The sequence below is a fragment of the Coregonus clupeaformis genome, chromosome 13 (assembly GCF_020615455.1).
Source record: "Coregonus clupeaformis isolate EN_2021a chromosome 13, ASM2061545v1, whole genome shotgun sequence".
NCBI classification, from domain to species: domain Eukaryota; kingdom Metazoa; phylum Chordata; class Actinopteri; order Salmoniformes; family Salmonidae; genus Coregonus; species Coregonus clupeaformis.
In genome coordinates, this window is record NC_059204.1 from 40,024,942 (window position 1) to 40,050,712 (window position 25,771).

Genomic DNA, 25,771 nt, shown 5'->3' on the forward strand with positions numbered 1-25,771 from the left:
ATCAAATGTAAGGATTACATGGAGGATCCAAAAAAAGATCAAGATTCAATGCAAGCTGTACTGCATAAAGGGATTCAACTGATAAAGAAAAGCCTATCCAGCAAGGGTGTTCAGGATGGTTGAGTGGTGATTACACAGTGTGTTAAGGGTCCTATTACCATGGAGCTGCCAGCAGGAGCTCGGCACTCAGGACCAGCTGATTCAGCTGTAAGGGGATTGAAGCTTTGGGCAGATTCTGTTGGAATTATGTATTATATCCGTGAGGTACAGACAGACAAGGACACTCAATGTGATGCAGTAAGATCTGTGAAGTGTGGCTCATTAGAAGTTACAGGTGGGATTTGTCAGTACAGCAGTAAATCAGTCTCTTCAATCTGAATGATGGAGGGCTCAGTGTCTCCCTCTGTGAGTTAAAATGTAAAACATTTAACCTCTTAAGGATCTGACCCTTTTTTTTCAATTTTCGCCTAAAAGGACATACCCAAAACTGCCTGTAGCTCAGGACCTGAAGCAAGGATGTGCATATTCTTGATACCATATGAAAGGAAACACTTCAAAGTTTGTGGAAATGTGAAATGAATGTAGGAGAACATAACACATTAGATCTGGTAAAAGATAATACAAACAAAAAAACATGTTTTTTAAAAAGTTTTTTTTAATCATCTTTGAAATGCAAGAGAAAGGCCACAATATAAGATTGCAGTTTAGGTGCAATTTAGATTTTGGCCACTAGATGGCAGCAGTGTGTGTGCAAAGTTTCAGATTGATCCAGTGAAGCATTGTAATACTGGACTATTTTGTATCAAGTCTGCCCAAATGTGCCAAATTGGTCAATTGATACATTTTCAAGTACATAACTATAGAGAACATACAAAAATGATATGGTAATACAAAATGTAAGTTTACACACTCCCAGGAATGTCATACATGATGGATCATTAGCTTGTGCACTAACTTTCACACATCTAGATGGCCGGGCGGGGTGGGTGTGGAACCAGAAACTGCAGAACCCAGTTCCTTCATTTGAACATAAAAATTGATTTTATCAAACAAAACTATGCTACATTTTATCTCTGGATAAAATGTCACCCTTAGGATGTCACCCTTAGGATGTCACCCTTAGGATGACAAATCAGAGCAAGATTACTGAATGTAAGTACATTATTTAGCTTCAGAGGTGAATGTATCAAACCAGTTGCCTAAAACGTTTTTTGTTGTTGTTGTGCACTCTCCTCAAACAATTGCAGGGTGTTTTTTCACTGTAATAGATACTGTAAATTGGACAGTGCATTTAGATTAACAAGAATTTAAGCTTTCTGCCCATATAAGACATGTCTATGTCCTGGAAAGTTTGCTGTTACTTACAACAGTCATGCTAATCACATTAGCGCACGTTAGCTCAACCATCCCGTATACGGGACACCAATCCTGTAGAGGTTAAAATGTAATTACCACCACTTCCTCTGCAACAGTCTCCCCTTCTTCATTTGTATGTCCCTCCCTCGCACCCTTTCTCAAATCCTGTGTGTGTGTGTGTGTGTGTGTGGTTTAAATATTTCCCCAGTATTTTACAATTGTTCCATCCCAAGAATAAACCACTTTTCTCCCGGGTAACTCGTTATTTCCTGCCAAAACTGGAAGTGTCCTTCAAAAGCATTATAAAGCATATAAATAGGCCTATGTGTGGATTTGATTAGAGCTTTGATCAAAAATTCAAGCCTGATGCTAACTGAGCCATACATTAAATACATTTTATGAGCGTGACATTAAAGATATTTAATGAGCCCAATCCCAAAAAAGCCCAAAAGTTTGGCAGCTTTTGATATATGATATAGGCTACTGCACATTACGCACAACATAAAAACATAAAAGCCCATAGATGCAGCTAGCTATATCCTCTCTTGGGTAAATAAATGAAACTCGCTCCAGTAGGCTAATATTTTTGAGTGTGAACTGTATTACTGTACTGTATTGTATTATACTGCATTAGATGGACTGGAATTATGCACATCGTTCAAACCATGATAAAGTAGGTAGATAACATGTGATTCTGGTGCAGCACATGCGGCCTACAAAGTTACAAGTATAGGCTAGTGAATTTGAATTTTCAAATATAATAGGACCTATTTGTATAATTAGTAGGCTGATGCATATATGCATTTCATAATATTTCCCCTAATGTTATTAGCCTACCTCCTCTTTCTCTCTCTATTGTTGCTTCATTCCTTCCTCGCTTTCAACAGCATAGTCTATTGGTATAAGAAATGCTCAAATGTTTATGTCCAGCAAGCTATTCTAGTCTAGCTTTTCCTGCATGGGACTCCAAGATCTAAGGAGCGTTTTTTTAAGGAGAGAGGTCAGCGGAGCACAGGTGTGTGCATATTGCGGAAGAAACAGAGGACATAAGCTTATTATGCATAACCCATCATTAATTAGCTAAACATACAGTAAGGCTAATACTGCATTGAATGTATTACCTGAAAGAGGTAAGCTAGGACATCTATATATAGGGCTATATATCAATCTAGAACAGGATTATCTATTTTGGTGTTGATGGATAGAGAGAAAGAGTGCAAGAGAGTGCACGAGCGTGCATGGATTTAAAGCATCGATATTCGAGTGATAGGCTGTTTTAAAACTCTGCAGCTGCAATTAAAAAATATATATCTTTACAATTAAAAAATAAGGTGACTCCCGAAAGCCAGATGGAGATGGGTAAATTAGAGGCGCATTCAGTCTTTATATTAATGTAGAGTGAGGGAAAAAGGTATTTGATCCCCTGCTGATTTTGTACGTTTGCCCACTGACAAAGAAATTATCAGTCTATAATTGTAATGGTAGGTTTATTTGAACAGTGAGAGACAGAATAACAAAGAAATCCAGAAAAACACATTTCAAATTTTTTATTTTTTTATTTGCATTTTAATGAGGGAAATAAGTATTTGACCCCCTCTCAATCAGAAAGATTTCTGGCTCCCAGGTGTCTTTTATACCAGTAACGAGCTGAGATTAGGAGCACACTCTTAAAGGGAGTGCTCCTAATCTCAGCTTGTTACCTGTATAAAAGACACCTGTCCACAGAAGCAATCAATCAATCAGATTCCAAACTCTCCACCATGGCCAAGACCAAAGAGCTCTCCAAAGATGTCAGGGACAAGATTGTTGACCTACACAAGGCTGGAATGGGCTACAAGACCATCGCCAAGCAGCTTGGTGAGAAGGTGACAACAGTTGGTGCGATTATTCGCAAATGGAAGAAACACAAAAGAACTGTCAATCTCCCTCGGCCTGGGGCTCCATTCAAGATCTCACCTCGTGGAGTTGCAATGATCATGAGGAATCAGTCCAGAACTACACGGGAGGATCTTGTCAATGATCTCAAGGCAGCTGGGACCATAGTCACCAAGAAAAAAATTGGTAACACACTACGCCGTGAAGGACTGAAATACTGCAGCGCCCGCAAGGTCCCCCTGCTCAAGAAAGCACATATACAGGGCCGTCTGAAGTTTGCCAATGAACATCTGAATGATTCAGAGGAGAACTGGGTGAAAGTGTTGTGGTCAGATGAGACAAAGATGGAGCACTTTGGCATCAACTCAACTCGCCGTGTTTGGAGGAGGAGGAATGCTGCCTATGACCGAAAGAACACCATCCCCACCGTCAAACATGGAGGTGGAAACATTATGCTTTGGGGGTGTTTTTCTGCTAAGGGGACAGGATAACTTCACCGCATCAAAGGGACGATGGACGGGGCCATGTACCGTCAAATCTTGGGTGAGAACCTCCTTCCCTCAGCCAGGGCATTGAAAATGGGTTGTGGATGGGTATTCCAGCATGACAATGACCCAAAACACACGGCCAAGGCAACAAAGGAGTGGCTCAAGAAGAAGCACATTAAGGTCCTGGAGTGGCCTAGCCAGTCTCCAGACCTTAATCCCATAAAAAATCTGTGGAGGGAGCTGAAGGTTTGAGTTGCCAAACGTCAGCCTCGAAACCTTAATGACTTGGAGAAGATCTGCAAAGAGGAGTGGAACAAAATCCCTCCTGAGATGTGTGCAAACCTGGTGGCCAACTACAAGAAACGTCAGACCTCTGTGATTGCCAACAAGGGTTTTGCCACCAAGTCCTAAGTCATGTTTTGCAGGGGGGGTCAAATACTTATTTCCCTCATTAAAATGCAAATCAATTTATAACATTTTTGACATGCGTTTTTCTGGATTTTTGTTGTTGTTATTCTGTCTCTCACTGTTCAAATAAACCTACCATTAAAATTATAGACTGATCATGTCTTTGTCAGTGGGCAAACATACAAAATCAGCAGGGGATCAAACACTTTTTTCCCTCACTGTAGACTATGCTGCAGCAAATGTAGGCCTACCTGTTACAAGAAAGTAAGTTACCATGATGAGATAGTTGATGGGTCTACATACATTGTGAACTGCGCTCCATACTGAGATGGGCTGTCTATCCCCACCCTGAGCGTTGATGATTCATCATGCAGAGGCCATAGAGAAGCCAGATTTATACATCACATATAATTTAACAGTTCCATTTCACGCCATGCTGTTCATATACAGAATTTATTATAATTTACCAGTTTCTAGCAGTTATTTATCCGGAAAAAGGGAGTGGTTTTGGGCGGTAAATCCCGGTAAATCTCGGTAACCGGGTTCCCGCCATTCAGCCCTAGTATGTGTGTGTGTGTGTTTGTGTGTGCAGTTTCCTTCTCTTCAAGAGATTCTTAGGTACTTTTGTATACTTTTTAGGCAGTAGTTCTGAAAGTAGCGCTCAAGAGCCAAAAGTGGTCCCCGAAAATTGCGTACTACGTCACATATGTGCAGATATGTGCACCACGTCATTACTCTCGCTCTCTCTCGCTCTACTGTGTGTGCATCTTGCTAGCTGTCACTCAATTGGCAAGTGGCTGAAGCTCATTGGCTAGAACCTGAATTACTAGGGGCTGGCACAGGTGGGGGGAAATGTAGGGGAAATGGGGCAGCATAGCTTCCAGAAAAACAGTTGCTTTAAAACTAGGGATTTCGTGGCTAATTGAGGTAAAACAGTAATTCTGCTCATAGATTATGCATGTATGAACTACACATTGACACATCCAGCCCAAAGTGTGTGTGTGTGTGTGTGTGTGTCTGCTTGCATGTGTGATTGGGTGATGATCGACTCCATTCCTGACATGCAAGAGTCTGTGTTTCGAAATAGCGATGTGTACTTGTGGGTGTGTTAGTTCTGAGAGGAGCACATCTGTGTATGTTTCCTAGTCTCCTCCAGTGGGCCAGAGGCTGTCCCTCCCCCGCCCCCTCCTGAGAGGATGCCAGCTCATCACATCATTAATCCAACATCCATCTCTCACTGGTACCCAAAACACAAAGTTACCATCAGTAAAGTTCCCCAAGTCCATGATGGGGAGACCAATGTCATACCTCTAATCCCTCCTCCCTCCTCTTCCTCCATACAGTCTCCTCTCTTCTGAAAACCTTCTCCCCTGCTTCTTTCCCGTATTCTTCCTCTCCCAACATCATCCTCCCCTTTTCCTCCTCTCATATTGAACTCCTCTTGCCATGCCTCCATTACACCTCTCTCTCTGCTCTCATAATCTTCTCTAGAATTATTCTGTAGGCTTCTCTCAATTTTTCATATGTTTCGCTGTCTGACTCTCTCACCACCGATACAAAGACTAGTAGCGATATGGGGTAGCTTTAAAGCTTATTCTTTATGGCAACTTTGATAGGATGTACTGTGAAAGAAACTGTGAGGTCTGTGATGTTTAAACGATGATGTATCTGTGATATTTTGCGCTAGTCTCCTGTTATTTATTTACATAAACACACAATTAATCTCTATCTTCCTCCCTCCCTCACATACCCACTAATTCCCTCCCTCCCTCACATACTCACTCATTCCCTCCCGCCCTCTCTCTCTCTAGACAAGATTGATGATGAGTTGGAGATGACCATGGTGTGTCACAGGCCAGAGGGTCTGGAGCAGTTGGAAGCCCAGACCAACTTCACCAAGAGAGAGCTACAGATCCTCTACCGAGGCTTCAAGAATGTATGCACAACCACCTCCCTCCTCCTCCCTTCCACTGTCTGTCTATCTTCATCTTCTTTGCTCCTCTATCTCTCTCCCTGTCTTTACTCTGCTCTCTCTCTCCCTGTCTTTACCCCGCTCTCTCTCTCCCTGTCTTCACTCCGCTATCTCTCCCCCTGTCTTCATGCCGCTATCTCTCTCCCTGTCTTTACTCTGCTATCTCTCTCTCTGTCTTTACTCTGCTCTCTCTCTCCCTGTCTTTACTCCACTATCTCTCTCCCTGTCTTTACTCCGCTATCTCTCTCCCTGTCTTTACCCCGCTATCTCTCTCCCTGTCTTTACCCCGCTATCTCTCTCCCTGTCTTTACTCCGCTATCTCTCTCCCTGTCTTTACCCCGCTATCTCTCTCCCTGTCTTTACCCCGCTATCTCTCTCCCTGTCTTTACCCCGCTATCTCTCTCCCTGTCTTTACCCCGCTCTCTCTCTCCCTGTCTTTACTCCGCTATCTCTCTCCCTGCCACTCTTAAGTATACATTCCTGCTTATGTTGCCTCTCTTCTTTACAAGTGTTAATGTCAAAGCTCTCTTCTCTCTCATCTCTGACTCAGTTATGTAAATGTTTTCAGCCTCGTGCCTTCATTACTTCATATGCTGCTAATCAGATTGTACAGGCCTGCAGCTAGAGGAACTAAGCCTGTCATACACCATAACAACAATTACATGCTGCATTATCCATATACACCCAACAGGAAAATATATGAATATATGTAAACATATATTCTCTACACATGAACATGCTAAGATACCCACCTACACATTGACACCCCCCCCCCACATACAAGTTCTATGCAAATTGCTAGTTAATTGCTAGTTAATTAGCTGTTAGATTTGATTGACATGTTAACTCTGTAACCAAGGGTGGTGCCATTCGAGTGTAAATGATTGGTTGATCTGGCTGCTAACCAGAAGAAGCTGCATTATTTTGTTGCTTTAAGTAATGTTTTCACATGGTTTCCACAGGAGTGCCCGAGTGGAGTGGTGAATGAAGAAACATTTAAACACATCTACGCCCAGTTCTTCCCCCATGGAGGTACAGTAAACCAGACACCTCTCATTTAGATACATAACATGCCCTTTCTCGTTTGCGACTCATTTTCAAGCACTATGGGATAAAAAAAAGATCTCATGCCTGTATCTGGTTGTGTTGCAGATGCCAGCACTTACGCGCATTATCTCTTCAATGCGTTTGACACGACAAGCAATGGATCCATCAAGTTTGAAGTACAAACCACACACCACCACTATCACTCAGTGAATGCTTTAAATTAAAATGTGTTTATCTTATTTGTACTAGTGTTATTACTTAGTATTTTCTCTTTAATCTCTCTCCCTATGTGGTGACTCACTCAGGAGTTTGTAATGGGACTGTCTACGCTGCTGCGGGGCACTCTGAGAGAGAAGCTGGAGTGGACTTTTCATCTGTACGACATCAACAATGATGGCTACATTAACAGAGAGGTCTGTGTGTTCATTTACATGTCAGTTATATTGAAATATTGACATATGCTGTACTTATTAATACAGTGTTTGTATTTCTGTTTTACAGGAGATGACTGAGATTGTGAGGGCCATTTACGACATGATGGGGAAATATACCTACCCTGCACTCAAGGGAGATGTCCCTAAACAGCATGTGGATGCTTTTTTCCAGGTGACTTTACCCAACATCATACAGTACAATCTAATACCAAAACAGATGCTTACTGTAGGAGGTTATGAAACCCTAAGGAGTGCACAACAGTTTAGACCACATAATAACAATTTCATACTTACTGAAAAAATATTTTAAATTTCTCTCACTTCTTCCCTCCCCACAGAAAATGGATAAAAACAAAGATGGAGTTGTGACTTTAGAGGAGTTCATTGTCGCATGCCAGGAGGTGTGTATAGTACAGGCATATGTTTATACATTCGATATTGCTGTTGGTGTCTATGTAAGATGCTATCCTTATTTTATGATAGGCTTTGAGTTCCATCATTGCCCCCTATGGCTTACATTAGGGAGCCCTCTGTCTGGCTTGGTGTGAAGTGGTGACATCTTGTGGTGAAATGGTGACATATTGTGGTGAAATGGTGACATCTTGTGGTGAAACAAATTAGTTGCAACATTCTGTCACCATCTTTCTCCTCTTCTCCCCTCAGGATGAAATGATGATGAGATCCATGCAGCTCTTTGAAAATGTGATGTAAAAAAGGAGCTGATGGAAGGAAGGAGAGAGAAAAAATGAGAAAATTAGAGAGAATTCTGTCTGTGTTTCAGTGTGTGCGTCTGCACACGCATGTTTGTTTATCTGTGTGTGTCTGTCAGAGTGGATGAATGTGTATGTATGTCTCTCTCTCATCCTCTCATCTAACTTGTCAGCATTCATGTGTTTGCCAAATAATGTCTCTGCCTGGCTACCTGCTTTTGTGTGGATCAAATGAAGCCAGAACCGCCCAAATGACCAGCTGAGAGCGACAAGCAGCAGTCTCACTGCAGAATTAGACATTCATCTACGTTCTCCAAATGTCAAATTTCGAAGTTGCTCCAAACATCACATTTCAAAGTTAAGGGTTAAGTTTAGGCGCTCATTCCGAATGGTTAAGGTAAGGGTTAAGGTTTGGGTTAGGGTTCAAATTAAAAATGTAAAACTAATATCCACGACTGGGATCAAACACGTAACCTTCTGATCCAGAGTCACAGGATTACCCAAGCCTACTTGATGGTAATAGCACTTACTATTGCCCCTAGTGTCCAGTTTTGAAGGCATTACCCAACGTCCTCAGGACATGGATAGACGTCGAATTTCGACGTCAATCTTGAACGACCTGGCTTCCTGAGAGACCCCTGGACATACTTGTCATATTGCTGAGCCCGGGAGCATGCAGATTAATTACCTGGATAATGCTTTCTGCCTTTTTATGTGACATGTGACATGAAGGTTTGTAAATCAGATGATCATACAACACAGACTGAAGTGTGAAACAGCTGAGAAAACTCAAACCTATACGCTGCTCCCACTTATTATGTGGAAACTCTGGCCCCCTACCTCCGGAACCTACACTGGGCTACTTTGGGTTCTTTTGACTTTGTTATTTTTGCCAAAATAGATGCATGCTTGAGCCAGAGGGATCCCTCCCTCCCTACCATAGAAATAGAATCATGATTCTACTCTATGCACCTGACCAACCATTTGCTTGACCAGGACATGGACCTTTAATAACCTCTTAACCTCTGTACTCAACTCATGCATCCAGTGAATGATTTATGGACTGATATGATCTACATATCTACTTATTTATTCATGTGTTTATGCTGGAAAATACGAGGTTGTCCTAATGTATTATTTGTTTGTTTTAAATGTCATATGTTGTGTCTGTTTTACTGTTGTCGTGGTGACCACCGTATCTCTGTGTTGGCTTTGCTGTCGCTCTCCTGTCTATTCCTGTAGTTGTCTGTCTGTCCCTGACTGATGCCTGTTATAATGTGTGCTTACAAATACACCCAATAGACTTGGTTTATGACTATGATGATACATAATCTTGTATGTTGGTTGGATCTAACTAATGATGGGAAATTACCATCTGCGTAATGCAATGTGAATGGTGTTGGTCATTGGCATTGTGGCTTTTCTGTTGAAGTGTGCATTTACAGTATATGTGTGTCTAAACCCACTGAGGAATACAGAAATGTGAACTAAGTATTATTATGGAGAGAGGGAATGTGTCAGTAAAACAAAGGTAAGGAGAGACACAGACACAGTAGTTAGCTAAAACCCCAAACGCATCACAGAACAAAGCCACCACTCTTCTAATGTGAAGCAATTATTATTTTTATTCAAGGAATTACTAATTTGTGTTAACTTTGTCAGTTCCTCCTAAGTGTGCAAGATGGCTTTCATGTTCTGCTGTACAGTGCAAATGCTATCAATAAAATGTTTTTGAGAATATGTTGTGTTGTGTGTGTGTGTGTGTGTGTGTGTGTGTGTGTGTGTGTGTGTGTGTGAGAGAGAGGGAGAGAAAGGGGATCTCTGAATCAAAGAAAATATGAAGATAATCAATGATCGTACAGCACATATTAATAAATACGTCTCTTTCAGTAAAAAGCTGTGATGATTGGACTAGACCAAAGAAAATCTTCCCGCATTCCAGAAAGACGATGTGGTTGGAACTACCTTCCTGAGTTCCAGGAGTGCCCTGTAAGGGTGTTATGATGAGTTTCTAGGGTATCAAGTGATTAAGAATGTAATGATACTTAGACACTTTTGATGGGGAGTTCATATAATATATTTAATATGGTACCATGGTTATATATGACAACAGACATTACCATTCCGAACTGACTTAGAATGAAATACTCTCGCTTATATACTCTCTGCTACACGTTTCTTCACGACCATCTGGTACCCATCATGGGCACTCCCTTCTCTTGATGTTATTACCCTTTACCCCTGTCACTATATCCTGTCCATCAATTATTCTAAGATCAACCTCAGTAATCTCCTTTGACATAAGGAATGCAGACTCTGTGGCACCAAGCCACTTATCCACTAACTCTCCCCTGGTCCACACAATACTATGACATGACATCGTAACACTATAAAAACCTTATATCAATCCACTTTTTTTTTCTTCTTTTGTGGTAAGTAACATTACTAAACCCCCAACAATTCATATAAAATACAATATTCTCCAATCAGTAGTACCCGTATTGGTCCGAATATAAGACGGCCTTTTTTCCCCTCGAAATAGGTCCAAAAAAGTCGGGTCGTCTTATATTCGGGGTCTAGTATTCAGAGCGCAGTTTCTCTTCTTCGGGCGCTCCCTTTAAATGTCAATACACATTCGCGGGCACAGATGGCGCCAAAAATTCGTTCCCGGACGGAGGGAAGAGGCGTCCTAACAACCAGCCCGTTACGGTGTTTAAAGATGGAAAGACAGGCTGACCATTTAGAGACAAGTGGCTCAAAAGTGGGCCAGGTCAATAAACAACAGCGGAGGAGCTATGATGCCAATTTCAAAATAATGGTTGTCAATAAGGCAGAGTCATCTAACAACTGCCAAGCTGCCAAGACATTCGGGGTCACTGAGTGTAATGTAAGAAGATGGCGAGCAGAAAAACAACGTCTAAAAGATGCTAACAGTCAGCGAAAATCCTTCCGTGGTCCTCAAAGTGGTCGTTTCATTGAGGTTGACCGGAGGGTTTTTGAATATGTCAGGGAAAAAGAAGTGAGGGAATGCCCATTACCAGAGCTGTCATCCAGGTTAAGGCCCTGGAAATCGCCAGAGAGCTCAACATCACTGGATTTAAAGCCAGCCTCGGCTGGTGTCGTAGGGATGATGCGGCGTAATGGACTGTCACTTAGACGGAGAACGAAGTTTGGCCCAACGCCTGCCGTCAGACTTCGGAGAGAAGCTGCTTTCGTTTCAGCGCTTTGTTATCAACCTGAGGAAGAAGCACTCCTACCCGCTGGATCAGATCGGCAATGCTGATCAGACACCCGTTTATTTCGACATGCCAACATCGGTGACTGTCAATAGAAAGGGAGAAAAGTCTGTGTTGGTGAAATCAACGGCAGCGAGAAGAGCCGCGTCACTGTCATGTTGACATGTCTCCAGCTGGTGGCAGCAAACTCCCCCGTATGTCATTCTTAAGCGTAAGACTGTGCCAAAGGACCCAATGCCAGCTGGCATTATTGTGCGCGCCAGGAGAAGGGCTGGATGGAGTCGGGGCTTGTAGTGGACTGGCTAAAGGTTGTGTGGGGCGCACGCTACGGGGGACTGAGGAAGAGGAGGAACATGCTCGTTCTGGATGCGTTCACGCGGACATCTGACTGAGCCCGTGAAAAGTCAGGTGCGAGCAATGAACGGGGATCTTGTGATCATACCAGGGGGAATGACAAGCCAGCTACAGGTGTTGGACGTAGTTGTGAACAAGCCTTTCAAGGATAACCTGCGAAAAAATACACAGAGTGGCTCCTGTCTGGCAAACCACGCACTCACACCGACCGGGAAAATACAGAAGCCGTCAGTCCGTCTACTGTGTGAATGGATCCTGCATGCATGGGATGCTATTCCCTCACAGAGCATCATCGATGGCTTTAAAAAATGTTGCATCTCAAATGCATTGGACGGCAGCGAGGACGACGTGCTTTGGGAGGAGCCGGTGGAAGCGGAGCAGCTGGGGAGCGATGACAGCGAGAGCGTAACACAGCGGGCAGAGGACGTGTGTGAGGGATAGAGAGACATCGGAGGAGAAGTTTGGCGAATTTTTGTTAAGTTTAGTTAAATGTGTGGCCTGTATTTTCTCTGTTATTTAAAAATGTTGCTTTATTATTGCTTGATATTAATTTTGAATCATACTGTACATAGTTTGCCTTTGTGTTTAATTCACTGTGTTTTTAATATTGTTATTTTAAAATAAAATGAAGTTCTTTGTTCGGCAAATCTAGTCTGCAAATCTGTTTTTCTAAATGTTTGTGTTGAAAAACGGGGGGTCGTCTTATAATCAGGGTCGTCTTATATTCGGACCAATACGGTATATATGACTAGACCCTAAACTATGCTAGATAACTGACTCATCATCTTAGACCTGCTACCAAGAAAAACATCCATAGAAATTCTTAACATAATGACATCATCCATACAAAAACAAAGATCCATGACACTTCATAAGTTATATGGACATGACAATATACTCAAATGAATATATCAAAATAAAAATAACTTCAGTCTTCATCCATTTTCATACAGAGGAACCCCAAGCTTTTCTCTGGTCACTTGGGGCGCTATCTGATCTACTGAGATAGTCTTTTTTCCACATCTTCAATCCTTTAAACTTTAAAATCCACGTTATACATTTCCAACTTAACATTCCCCATTCCTCAATCAACATTATCAATGGACTCTAAACTGTAATGACATGATATATATTAAGAATTATTACTCTTAATGCTTTCCTGCAAGTCTCAAATATTTCCCATATATTTAGTTAAATTCCCAAAACCTTCCTAATCTTAATGTCCAACATGTATCCCCTATGTAATCACATACATTCCCTCTTTATCTACTTTAATAGCATACAATGTGATGTGATTATCACTTATATATTCTAATGAGTGACATCTCAGACCCAATTGCTTAAAAATCCAAGACTGTTAAAAGATACAAGATGAAAGATGAAAGATAAAAGATGTTCAACTCATACTTTGTTCTCCTAATATACCTGAGAAGACATACACATTATAACACTCTATTTTCACTCCCTGCTAAATCAGTACATCCCTAAACTATTCCTGCTTTAAGAATTCAACCATAATCAGATCATATGAAAATAGCATAACCCCATGATAGGAACCAATTAAGTATTTGCCTAGCAACATAGATATTTACCACTCTAAACATCCATATCAATATCACCCAATACTTCAATTGTACAGTGGGGGAAAAAAGTATTTAGTCAGCCACCAATTGTGCAAGTTCTCCCACTTAAAAAAGATGAGAGAGGCCTGTAATTTTCATCATAGGTACACGTCAACTATGACAGACAAATTGAGGGAAAAAAATCCAGAAAATCACATTGTAGGATTTTTAATGAATTTATTTGCAAATTATGGTGGAAAATAAGTATTTGGTCACCTACAAACAAGCAAGATTTCTGTCTCTCACAGACCTGTAACTTCTTCTTTAAGAGGCTCCTCTGTCCTCCACTTGTTACCTGTATTAATGGCACCTGTTTGAACTTGTTATCAGTATAAAAGACACCTGTCCACAACCTCAAACAGTCACACTCCAAACTCCACTATGGCCAAGACCAAAGAGCTGTCAAAGGACACCAGAAACAAAATTGTAGACCTGCACCTGGCTGGGAAGACTTAATCTGCAATAGGTAAGCAGCTTGGTTTGAAGAAATCAACTGTGGGAGCAATTATTAGGAAATGGAAGACATACAAGACAAAGCCTACCATCAGTAACACACTACGCCGCCAGGGACTCAAATCCTGCAGTGCCAGACGTGTCCCCCTGCTTAAGCCAGTACATGTCCAGGCCCGTCTGAAGTTTGCTAGAGTGCATTTGGATGATCCAGAAGAGGATTGGGAGAATGTCATATGGTCAGATGAAACCAAAATATAACTTTTTGGTAAAAACTCAACTCAGTCGTGTTTGGAGGACAAAGAATGCTGAGTTGCATCCAAAGAACACCATACCTACTGTGAAGCATGGGGGTGGAAACATCATGCTTTGGGGCTGTTTTTTCTGCAAAGGGACCAGGACGACTGATCCGTGTAAAGGAAAGAATGAATGGGGCCATGTATCGTGAGATTTTGAGTGAAAACCTCCTTCCATCAGCAAGGGCATTGAAGATGAAATGTGGCTGGGTCTTTCAGCATGACAATGATCCCAAACACACCGCCCAGGCAACGAAGGAGTGGCTTCGTAAGAAGCATTTCAAGGTCCTGGAGTGGCCTAGCCAGTCTCCAGATCTCAACCCCATAGAAAATCTTTGGAGGGAGTTGAAAGTCCGTGTTGCCCAGTGACAGCCCCAAAACATCACTGCTCTAGAGGAGATCTGCATGGAGGAATGGGCCAAAATACCAGCAACAGTGTGTGAAAACCTTGTGAAGACTTACAGAAAACCTTTGACCTGTGTCATTGCCAACAAAGGGTATATAACAAAGTATTGAGAAACTTTTGTTATTGACCAAATACTTATTTTCCACCATAATTTGCAAATAAATTTATTAAAAATCCTACAATGTGATTTTACTGGATTTTTTTTCTCATTTTGTCTGTCATACTTGACGTGTACCTATGATGAAAATTACAGGCCTCTCTCATCTTTTTAAGTGGGAGAACTTGCACAATTGGTGGCTGACTAAGTACTTGTTTTCCCCACTGTATATAGTGACTAATATGTTAATATGTTAACTGAATTAATCAACATATTCATGATTTCATTCACAATCCTCACATTAACTTCCATGTGTCAAACAGTATGATTCAACAATGTCTACTCAAAATAAATCATATAAGTGTATCCTATGACATTACCATAATGTATCACTGTTTTAACCCATAATGTCTATATAAGACATTTCTAAATTGTACAATCAATATCCTTCATTTTGAAAATAATTATACTAATACATACTAATGATTTACTTAAATCACTCAGTCATCTTCTAAATTATAACCAACCAAATTACTTAACTCAACCAAATTTAAAATGACAATTGTTATTGATTCACTTGACCCTTATCAATCAAAATTAAAAACCTTCAACTTTCATCACCCATTACAACTGTCAGAATGTACACTTATATTAACATACAGTATAAACATCCATCATTCTATTATGACTTTCCTCATCCTGATAATAAATACAGATCATTATCTCAATGCATTCTTAATACTATTAATTTAGCAGTATATATACCTAACACCCAAATTAGCAAATTTATATAAACCCAATTTTATTATCAACACATCTAAGCAACCCCTTTATTTCTCCGGCACTTAAATCTTCTGGCGTCTCTTCATTATGTTCTTCAGACAGCTTCATATTTCAAAATGACTTGCCCATGACAATGTCAAAACTACAATGTCTCATTCGAATCACCACCAACTCCACAACCCATTGTCTTGTCCATTTGTCAACCGTTATGCCCACAACATTAGAAATGTTGCATTTGAACATATCTTTCTCCATTCTCACTCAATGGTGGACTCCTTTCCCACTCCTTCAAGATAAAAACATGAGAAAATCCGTTGATAGCTTTGATTGTCTGTTGTACACCAGTTGCACGTAGAAGTGGTGCTTTACAGAAACATCTTCAACGGCTCTGATATTCATCTTCAGCCGGTTCATAGTTTGTTACTTTTATTTAGGTTCACACCATTCTAGGCCAAATGATCCCTTCTATGCATCAATACACCATCTGTATTTACCTCACTAGAAGACAAACATAATATTTATATTGATTTCTAATCCAATAAATCCATATAAACATTTACCATATGGCAAATTATTATGTTTTAACAATTATTCTTAATACCTATTTCTAATATACGTCCCAATTTCTGTTCACATCTCTCTGTGTAGTGTGTCCTTCTTGCATCACACCAATATGGAATTCACTGCTGCAACGACACACAGACATAAACACAAAAACAAAAACAATGCTCCACAGTGGCAGTTCCATCTTCCTCCTATTATTTTGATTACCTTCTACAGTGGGACAAATAGATGCAGGTATCTCTCTCTGCTACTTTGCCTTCCATCGAGGTAGTCAGCAACACCTATTACTAACCTCTCCACCTAGATTCTGTCCAGCTCTTACTTCAATAATCCTCTACTGCCACATAGTCACCAATGCGCAGAAAATGCCCAGATTCTACTCTTAGTTCTGGCAAAGAAGCCTTCACCTTTTTGAAAGAAAGTCTTCATAACATTGTTAGGTGAGACACAGCATGCTACTTTACACTGTCTTCTTATCAGTCAGGAAAAACCTATAGATTAGGAAGTGCACATACTTGCAGCTTATTATAGTCCACTCTTTCCATCTAACATGCCTCCTCTACATTCTACCTTATACCACAAATACATTTTCACCAAAAACATTTAATCTAACCCATAACACATTAATTACTACAGCTCATATTCTTACTACAATATGCAAATGTACCAATAAATCCTCATACCATCAGTACTGTCACACCCTGGCTCTGGGACTCTATATGTTGAGCCAGGGTGTGTTCATTCTATGTGTTATATTTCTATGTTGGGGGTTCTAGGTTGTGTATTTCTATGTTGGCCTGAGTGACTCCCAATCAGAGGCAACGAGTGTCAGCTGTTGGCTGGTTGTCTCTGATTGGGAGCCATATTTATACTGTCTGTTTTCCTTTTGTGTTTGTGGGTTCTTGTTCCGTGTTCGGTCATTGTCACCGTGGACTTCACGAGTCGTTTATTGTTTTTGTTCGTGCTTTAATATAATAAAGTAACATGTTCATTCATCACGCTGCGCATTGGTCTACTTCTCTCCCTGACGATCATGACAGAAGAACCCACCATAAAAGGACCAAGCAGCGTGTCCAGGAGCAGGCAGACTGGACATGGGAGGAAGCGCCGGGTAAGGAGATGGAGAGGTTGGCGATGGCCCAGGTGGGCAAATCGTGGTCCTGGGAGGACATGCTCGGGGCAAGGGACCTTGGGCTAGGATTAAGGCCCTGGCGAGAGAGGAGCAGCGGCGTCAGCAGTGCCATCGTCGGACGGACGAGAGGCAACCCCAAAAAAATTTTAGGGGGGGGCACACGGCATGGGCGGCTGGGCAGCAGGAGGCTGCCACAGGGCGATTTGGAGAGGAGGCCACCGGGTTAGGGGGGCCAGAAGGCAGGTTGGCGGAGCCTGGATGGAGAGCGGAACCAACTTCCCGTACTCAGGCAAGGCAGCATGGGACGGGGCAGGTTCCGCGGTATGCGGAGCGGCGTACTGTGCCACGAGTGGTCCGGCATAGTCCTGTACGTCCTGTGCGAGCACCCCGCACGTGTCGTGCGAAGGGGGGTATGCAGCCAGGACGGAGTGTGCCGGCTCAACGCTCGTGGTCTCCAATGCCTCTCCGCGGTCCCGGATATCCTGCTCCAGTGTCACGTGCTGTTATGCCAGTACGGGTACACAGCCCTGTACGTCCTGTGCGGATGCCTCACACAGAGTGTGTGAGGGTAGGCATTCAGCCGGGACGGGTTGTGGCCGCTCTTCACTCCAGGTCTCCTATCCGTCTCCACAGCCCGGTTCGGCCTGTCCCTGCTCCACGCACCAAGCCTACGGTGTGCGTCGCCAGCCCAGTCCGGCCTGTCCCTGCTCCACGCACCAAGCCTACGGGGTGCGTCGCCAGCCCAGCCCGGCCTGTCCCTGCTCCACGCACCAAGCCTACGGGGTGCGTCGCCAGCCCAGCCCGGCCTGTCCCTGCTCCACGCACCAAGTCTACGGTGCGCGTCGCCAGCCCGGCCCGGCCTGTTCCTGCCACTCGCACCAAGCCAGGGGTGCGAGTCGTCAGCCTGGTCCAGCCCGTTCCTGCTACTCGCACCAAGCCAGGGGTGCGAGTCGTCAGCCCTGTAAAGCCCGTTCCGGCTCCACGCACCAAGCCAGGGGTGCGCATCGTCAGCCCGGTCCGGCCCGTTGCTGCTCCACGCACCAAGCCAGGGGTGCGAGTCGTCAGTCCGGTGAGGCCCGTTCGGCTCCACGCACCAAGCCAGGGGTGCGTATCGTCAGCCCGGTCCGGCCCGTTGCTGCTCCACGCACCAAGCCAGGGGTGCGCATCGTCAGCCCGGTCCGGTCCGTTCGGCCTCACGCACCAAGCCAGGGGGTGCGCGTGCGTCAGTCCGGCACAACCCGTGCCTGGGTCATCGGTGCCAAATCAGGTACCGCTCATCTGCTCCACAACGGAGCTGAAGCTAGCCGTTCCTGCTACGTTCAGGTCAGCTCCTGCCAGTGGGGCCAGACCGGACCAGGGGCGCTATGGGGGATTATTGAGGGTGGTGGGCAAGGCCGGAGCCAGAACCGCCGCCGAGGAGGTATGCCCACCCAGCCCTCCCCTGTTTTGCTCTTATTGAGGCGCGGTCACAGTCCGCGCCTTTAGGGGGGGGTACTGTCACACCCTGGCTCTGGGACTCTATATGTTGAGCCAGGGTGTGTTCATTCTATGTGTTCTATTTCTATGTTGGGGGGTTCTAGGTTGTGTATTTCTATGTTGGCCTGAGTGACTCCCAATCAGAGGCAACGAGTGTCAGCTGTTGGCTGGTTGTCTCTGATTGGGAGCCATATTTATACTGTCTGTTTTCCTTTTGTGTTTGTGGGTTCTTGTTCCGTGTTCGGTCATTGTCACCGTGGACTTCACGAGTCGTTTATTGTTTTTGTTCGTGCTTTAATATAATAAAGTAGCATGTTCATTCATCACGCTGCGCATTGGTCTACTTCTCTTCCCTGATGATCGTGACAAGTACTACCCCCTTTTCTGAACACATGAGTCACAACGTGATTCATGCTTTCAAAACAAAACAACAACATTGTTTGTTAAACCAAAATTTAAAATGACATTACAATGACAACTTTTGATAATACCTTAACTTACTTTTATCCCGTAAAGTAATTAAATAATAGTACAATTGATTAGCTCCAGGTATCCCTCATCCAGGGATAGCTCTCTTTTTCTTTCCTTGTCATGGTCCGAATCATATACATTTTTGGGATTATTGCCAAATTATAAACTTCTTCATAATTTTCAGTATTAGAAATTACCCTCAACTCAGTATAATAAATTACCTTAAATTCCTCCTCCCATGCCTCTGGCATTTCCAGTGTGGGTGATCAATTTACACTAGAAAGTCAGGACAGAGTTCAGAGGTCATTGAAATCATTCAACGAATTGTTCCCTTCTATAGTAAACTAATCATTCCCAACATTCAAAACATTCCATAAATGTTGTGTATCCCATTTGTACATTAAGTCTTCATGACATTCCTTCTCATAAGAAATCATGTTTATACCCGAAATTCACCCAAAACAAGAAAACAACGTCATAAAATTAACTGTGTGTGCTCCTTTAAGACTTATCACCTTTGACTTGTTGAAGCCTTTAAAATTCAAAAATAAGAACCCTATATAAAAATCATCCTAGGTGGGTTGTGTGTTTATTTGAAAAAAAAATAGCCAGGCCTTAGTTAATTTAGTAGCTCTTTTTCACGGCTTAAGTATAAAACTGCCTACATTTCCTAAACTGCTCCCCCTAGCCCTGTGAAACATTCCAATGAGATAAGGAAATCCCCTTGCTCCTGGAAGAGAAATTATACATTTCATTAACATGCAATTACAATCAGTAATCCAAAGATAGTAAGTACACACAAAACATAATACCGATATACATAGTCCTATCTCATCAATAATCGTTTATATGAATCAAATACCTCATAACTACACCAGATAAATATTATATAAAATCTCTCAAAAGATGAAAACCACTCAAAGTTCTTCGAGTTGATAATGATTATTTTTAATTGATTACTCTTCAGACTTTATCCTCTTTAAATCTCACAATGATTATTGAACCCCCAAATCTGCTCTTTGTGATCCCATATCAAATGATCCATTCTCGTTTATTTGATCAACAACATAGGAAATATCTGATTCTCCTTATATACAGTGGGGGAAAAAAGTATTTAGTCAGCCACCAATTGTGCAAGTTCTCCCACTTAAAAAAGATGAGAGAGGCCTGTAATTTTCATCATAGGTACACGTCAACTATGACAGACAAATTGAGGGAAAAAAATCCAGAAAATCACATTGTAGGATTTTTTATGAATTTATTTGCAAATTATGGTGGAAAATAAGTATTTGGTCACCTACAAACAAGCAAGATTTCTGGCTCTCACAGACCTGTAACTTCTTCTTTAAGAGGCTCCTCTGTCCTCCACTTGTTACCTGCATTAATGGCACCTGTTTGAACTTGTTATCAGTATAAAAGACACCTGTCCACAACCTCAAACAGTCACACTCCAAACTCCACTATGGCCAAGACCAAAGAGCTGTCAAAGGACACCAGAAACAAAATTGTAGACCTGCACCAGGCTGGGAAGACTTAATCTGCAATAGGTAAGCAGCTTGGTTTGAAGAAATCAACTGTGGGAGCAATTATTAGGAAATGGAAGACATACAAGACCACTGATAATCTCCCTCGATCTGGAGCTCCACGCAAGATCTCACCCCGTGGGGTCAAAATGATCACAAGAACGGTGAGCAAAAATCCCAGAACCACACGGGGGGACCTAGTGAATGACCTGCAGAGAGCTGGGACCAAAGTAACAAAGCCTACCATCAGTAACACACTACGCCGCCAGGGACTCAAATCCTGCAGTGCCAGACGTGTCCCCCTGCTTAAGCCAGTACATGTCCAGGCCCGTCTGAAGTTTGCTAGAGTGCATTTGGATGATCCAGAAGAGGATTGGGAGAATGTCATATGGTCAGATGAAACCAAAATATAACTTTTTGGTAAAAACTCAACTCGTCGTGTTTGGAGGACAAAGAATGCTGAGTTGCATCCAAAGAACACCATACCTACTGTGAAGCATGGGGGTGGAAACATCATGCTTTGGGGCTGTTTTCCTGTGTCATTGCCAACAAAGGGTATATAACAAAGTATTGAGAAACTTTTGTTATTGACCAAATACTTATTTTCCACCATAATTTGCAAATAAATTCATTAAAAATCCTACAATGTGATTTTCTGGATTTTTTTTCTCATTTTGTCTGTCATACTTGACGTGTACCTATGATGAAAATTACAGGCCTCTCTCATCTTTTTAAGTGGGAGAACTTGCACAATTGGTGGCTGACTAAATACTTGTTTTCCCCACTGTAGTTAATGTCATCCCTTTAAAATGTCATATTTCATTCATTAGCCAATACAATCACTTACTCCACATAAGTAAGACTTGATATTGTATCCCAGGCATCTATTTAAAAATGGTTTGATACGTTGTCTCCTATTTTTTCCCCTTAACATAATACTATAGTAGACTTCCATCAATCCTGGAAAAAAAAACTCCCACTCAGAAGACACTAGATAATACCACGTTTCATTAAGTTGACTACACCTTCTACTATAAACCTATAACCCCTTTCTAGTAATTTAATCATCACAACCTGTTGCATAGATGTTTTAAAATATAAACCTATTGTTTAATAACTTCAGAATTTACAAAAAATGTTTACTTAATCCATCAGCCTAATAGTAACAACTCAAATCAAATCAAATCAAATCAAATTGTATTGGTCACATGCGCCGAATACAACAGGTGCAGACATTACAGTGAAATGCTTACTTACAGCCCTTAACCAACAGTGCATTTATTTTAAACAAAAAAAGTAAGAATAAAACAACAACAAAAAAAGTGTTGAGAAAAAAAGAGCAGAAGTAAAATAAAGTGACAGTAGGGAGGCTATATATACAGGGGGGTACCGTTGCAGAGTCAATGTGCGGGGGCACCGGCTAGTTGAGGTAGTTGAGGTAGTTGAGGTAATATGTACATGTGGGTAGAGTTAAAGTGACTATGCATAAATACTTAACAGAGTAGCAGCAGCGTAAAAAGGATGGGGTGGGGGGGCAGTGCAAATAGTCCGGGTAGCCATGATTAGCTGTTCAGGAGTCTTATGGCTTGGGGTAGAAGCTGTTGAGAAGTCTTTTGGACCTAGACTTGGCACTCCGGTACCGCTTGCCCGTGCGGTAGCAGAGAGAACAGTCTATGACTAGGGTGGCTGGAGTCTTTGACAATTTTGAGGGCCTTCCTCTGACACCGCCTGGTATAGAGGTCCTGGATGGCAGGAAGCTTTGCCCCAGTGATGTACTGGGCCGTACGCACTACCCTCTGTAGTGCCTTGCGGTCGGAGGCCAAGCAGTTGCCATACCAGGCGGTGATGCAACCAGTCAGGATGCTCTCGATGGTGCAGCTGTAGAATTTTTTGAGGATCTGAGGACCCATGCCAAATCTTTTTAGTCTCCTGAGGGGGAATAGGCTTTGTCGTGCCCTCTTCACGACTGTCTTGGTGTGTTTGGACCATGATAGTTCGTTGGTGATGTGGACACCAAGGAACTTGAAGCTCTCAACCAGATTATCGTTTTTTTAGAATTAATGAACTGTCTGCATAACTCACTGTTGTTTAAACAAACTATAGAATAATAATAATCAAAAATTGTCAAAGAACGTTCCATATTCAACTACCTAGATATGTGATCTACATTATCCCAATACGTCCTACATATGTCAATACAGCCCAACTATCACTACCTTCTTTCACCCTCTTACGAAATCATGTCATTAGTAAATTGTCTCCACAAACCACTTGTCACGCCCTGGCTCTGGGGACTCTCGTATGTTGAGCCAGGGTGTTTATTTTGTTTAGGTTCTAGTCGTTGTCTATCTATGTTGGCCTGAGTGACTCCCAATCAGAGGCAACGAGTGTCAGCTGGTTGTCTCTGATTGGGAGCCATATTTAACTGTCTGTCTTTCACTTTGTGTTTGTGGTTTCTTGTTCGGATTTGGTATGTGTTATACTGTAGACGTCACGTTATCGTTGTTGTTTTGATCGTGTGATCATTCTAAATAAATATATAATGTTCGCATTCAACGCTGCGCCTTGGTCTCTCCCTGACGATCGTGACACCACTACTACCTAATAACATATTTTCATTCACCTAAATAGAAATAATAATTTTAATACCATTCTATTCAAACAATCCAAGTCAACCTTTCACATCTCCCAATTAACCTACTTACTTTGTAACACAGAAAACACTCTACAATATCTATCATACTCTACCGCTGACTTTCCATCTAACGGTACTTCAACAGAATATAAATTATTGTGAAGTTATAGTCAAAACAAATAAAACATCTATTCACAGCGATGCAACTTTAATTACTATGTTATACTATCCACTATGTTTTGGTAAGACAATCTCTTTCCTATAATGTTATCAATTAAACCAGTAATGCACATCAACATTATCAATGTAAGAGTTTGCTTCCGTCCCTACCTGGACTTGAACCAGGAACCCTCTACACACATCGACGACATTCACCATCGAAACACCGTTACCCGTCGCTCCACAAAATCCACGATCCTTGCAAAGCAAGGAAAAACAACTACTTCCACGTCGCATAGCAAGTTACGTCACCACTCTAAACGTCACTAGTTCTCACCACTAACTAGCTAGCCCTTTCACACCAAACATTCAACCCCCTATGACTTCTTTCTCCACAGCAACCATTGATCCTTGTACACCTAACGTAAGCCATAATGTCCCTTACAGCGCTCTCACGTTTCAGCGAGCCCCAATGGTTAACACCAGCAGACAAAAATATGGACACTCTTCCATTTTTTTTTACAAGTAGACAAAATAACACACATTCTCAAACAGCGTTCTGCATTTACCTCTACTGTAGGGTTTAAAAACTAACCTAACAACATTAACCATCCTAAATTGCTGTAGTAACGTCATGTTTGGTTCAGTTTATCTATTACGATAGTATGTCCATAATACTTCTGTAGTGACCTCAACCAAAAGTTGCCATAGTCCTCAGTCAATGTTATATTTCCTTTTATTCTCAGAATTCCCTTGCTTCACTTCCCATGAAGATAAGACATTCGCTTCTCTGTGCGTCCTAAACTACATTCTATTTCCCCTGTAATCAACTAAGATCATAGCCACAGTGTCAGGAATGCTGTAGGTGGGTGTAGTGGTGGAATCAAGCGCAGGACACCGAAGTATAGTCCAAAAGACTTTAGTGCAATTCCCAACAAGGGAAAAATCGAACACACTGGCCCGAAGGAGAAACTACGCACGAAGGCGACAAAAACCAAAAGGCGCACAAACCATGTGCGTAAACGCTCCAACACAGTGGAGTAAAGCTCAACCGAGCGAATAAGTAATATATTATACAAGCACAACACACGACAGAAAATCAATCACACACAACACTAGACAAACACAACGAGAAACTTATAGGACACTAATTACACTAAACGAGAACAGGTGTCACAACAAACAGACAAAAGCAAACGAACATAGAAACATGCAACGGTGGCAGCTAGTATTCTGGAGACAACGAACGCCGAAGCCTGCCCGAACAAGGAAGAGAGGCAGCCTCGGCCGAAACCGTGACACACAGCTCATATGAAACCACCAATCCGCCATTATTAGAATACAGCAGATGTAGGTAACTGTTCTTTCTAAGTAGGCTACAAGTAACACCAAACACTTGCTGTAGTTTACCATCATATATTGAATTTATATACATAGGATCAATATCCCATTTATTGATAGACATACCGGCACCATTCTCAATCGTTTAATTTAGCAAACCCTTAGGCAACGCCAAAAAAAAATGACTACCACGCAATCGTCTCTATACCTGCTAAATAAGTGAGTCTTTCTATTTGGACCAAAACACGCTACAAGCCTTCCATTCTACATCACCAAACCAAATACTTTTGTCGTCTCTGTCTAAGCAACACATACCATCAGTTGAATTACACTCATAAACCCAGATTTCACTCTATGCCATTGAAATGACAAAGGAGCGAATGGCGCCGGAGAAGATGGCTGCCGTTTTACAGCCCTCTAACCAATTGTACTATTATGTGTGTTTTTCCGCGTTATTTGTAATTTATTTTGTACATAATGTTTCTGCCATCGTCTCTTATAACCAAAAAGAGCTTCTGGATATCAGGACAGCGATTACTCACCTCGTATTGGACGAAGATTTTTTCTTCAACGAGGCGGCTGCGAAGGATATCCTACAGACACCCGACAAGGCCCAAATCCCCGTCATTCGCATGAGAAAGAGACAGAGATATCGTGGACGTAGGTCGGGGTGCCTTGTAAGGATCCGACGGCGAGCGAGTAAACTGCCTCTCCCATCAATCATATTAGCCAATCTTCAATCATTTGAGAATAAATTGGATGACCTAAGATTACGGTTATCCTACCAACGGGACATTAAAAACTGTAATATCTTATGTTTCACCGAGTCGTGGCTGAACGACGACATGGACAACATACAGCTAGCGGGCTATACGCTACATCGGCAGGATAGAACGGCTGACTCCGGTAAGACAAGGGGTGGCGGTCTGTGTATAT

General features: G+C 42.2%; 1 protein-coding gene across 1 annotated transcript in view; it reads left to right on the forward strand.

Moving 5' to 3' along the window:
• LOC121579456 (Kv channel-interacting protein 1) overlaps nt 1-8,642 on the forward strand; it is a 52,488-nt gene extending 43,846 nt beyond the window's left edge. The window contains exons 3-9 of the mRNA XM_045224408.1: nt 5,939-6,063; nt 7,062-7,131; nt 7,252-7,322; nt 7,452-7,559; nt 7,648-7,752; nt 7,919-7,981; nt 8,244-8,642. Of these exons, the coding sequence (XP_045080343.1) occupies nt 5,939-6,063; nt 7,062-7,131; nt 7,252-7,322; nt 7,452-7,559; nt 7,648-7,752; nt 7,919-7,981; nt 8,244-8,291 (590 nt within the window). The 3' untranslated portion in view covers nt 8,292-8,642. The remainder of the gene's footprint in view (nt 1-5,938; nt 6,064-7,061; nt 7,132-7,251; nt 7,323-7,451; nt 7,560-7,647; nt 7,753-7,918; nt 7,982-8,243) is intronic.
• The last annotated feature ends 17,129 nt before the right edge of the window (nt 8,643-25,771 follow it).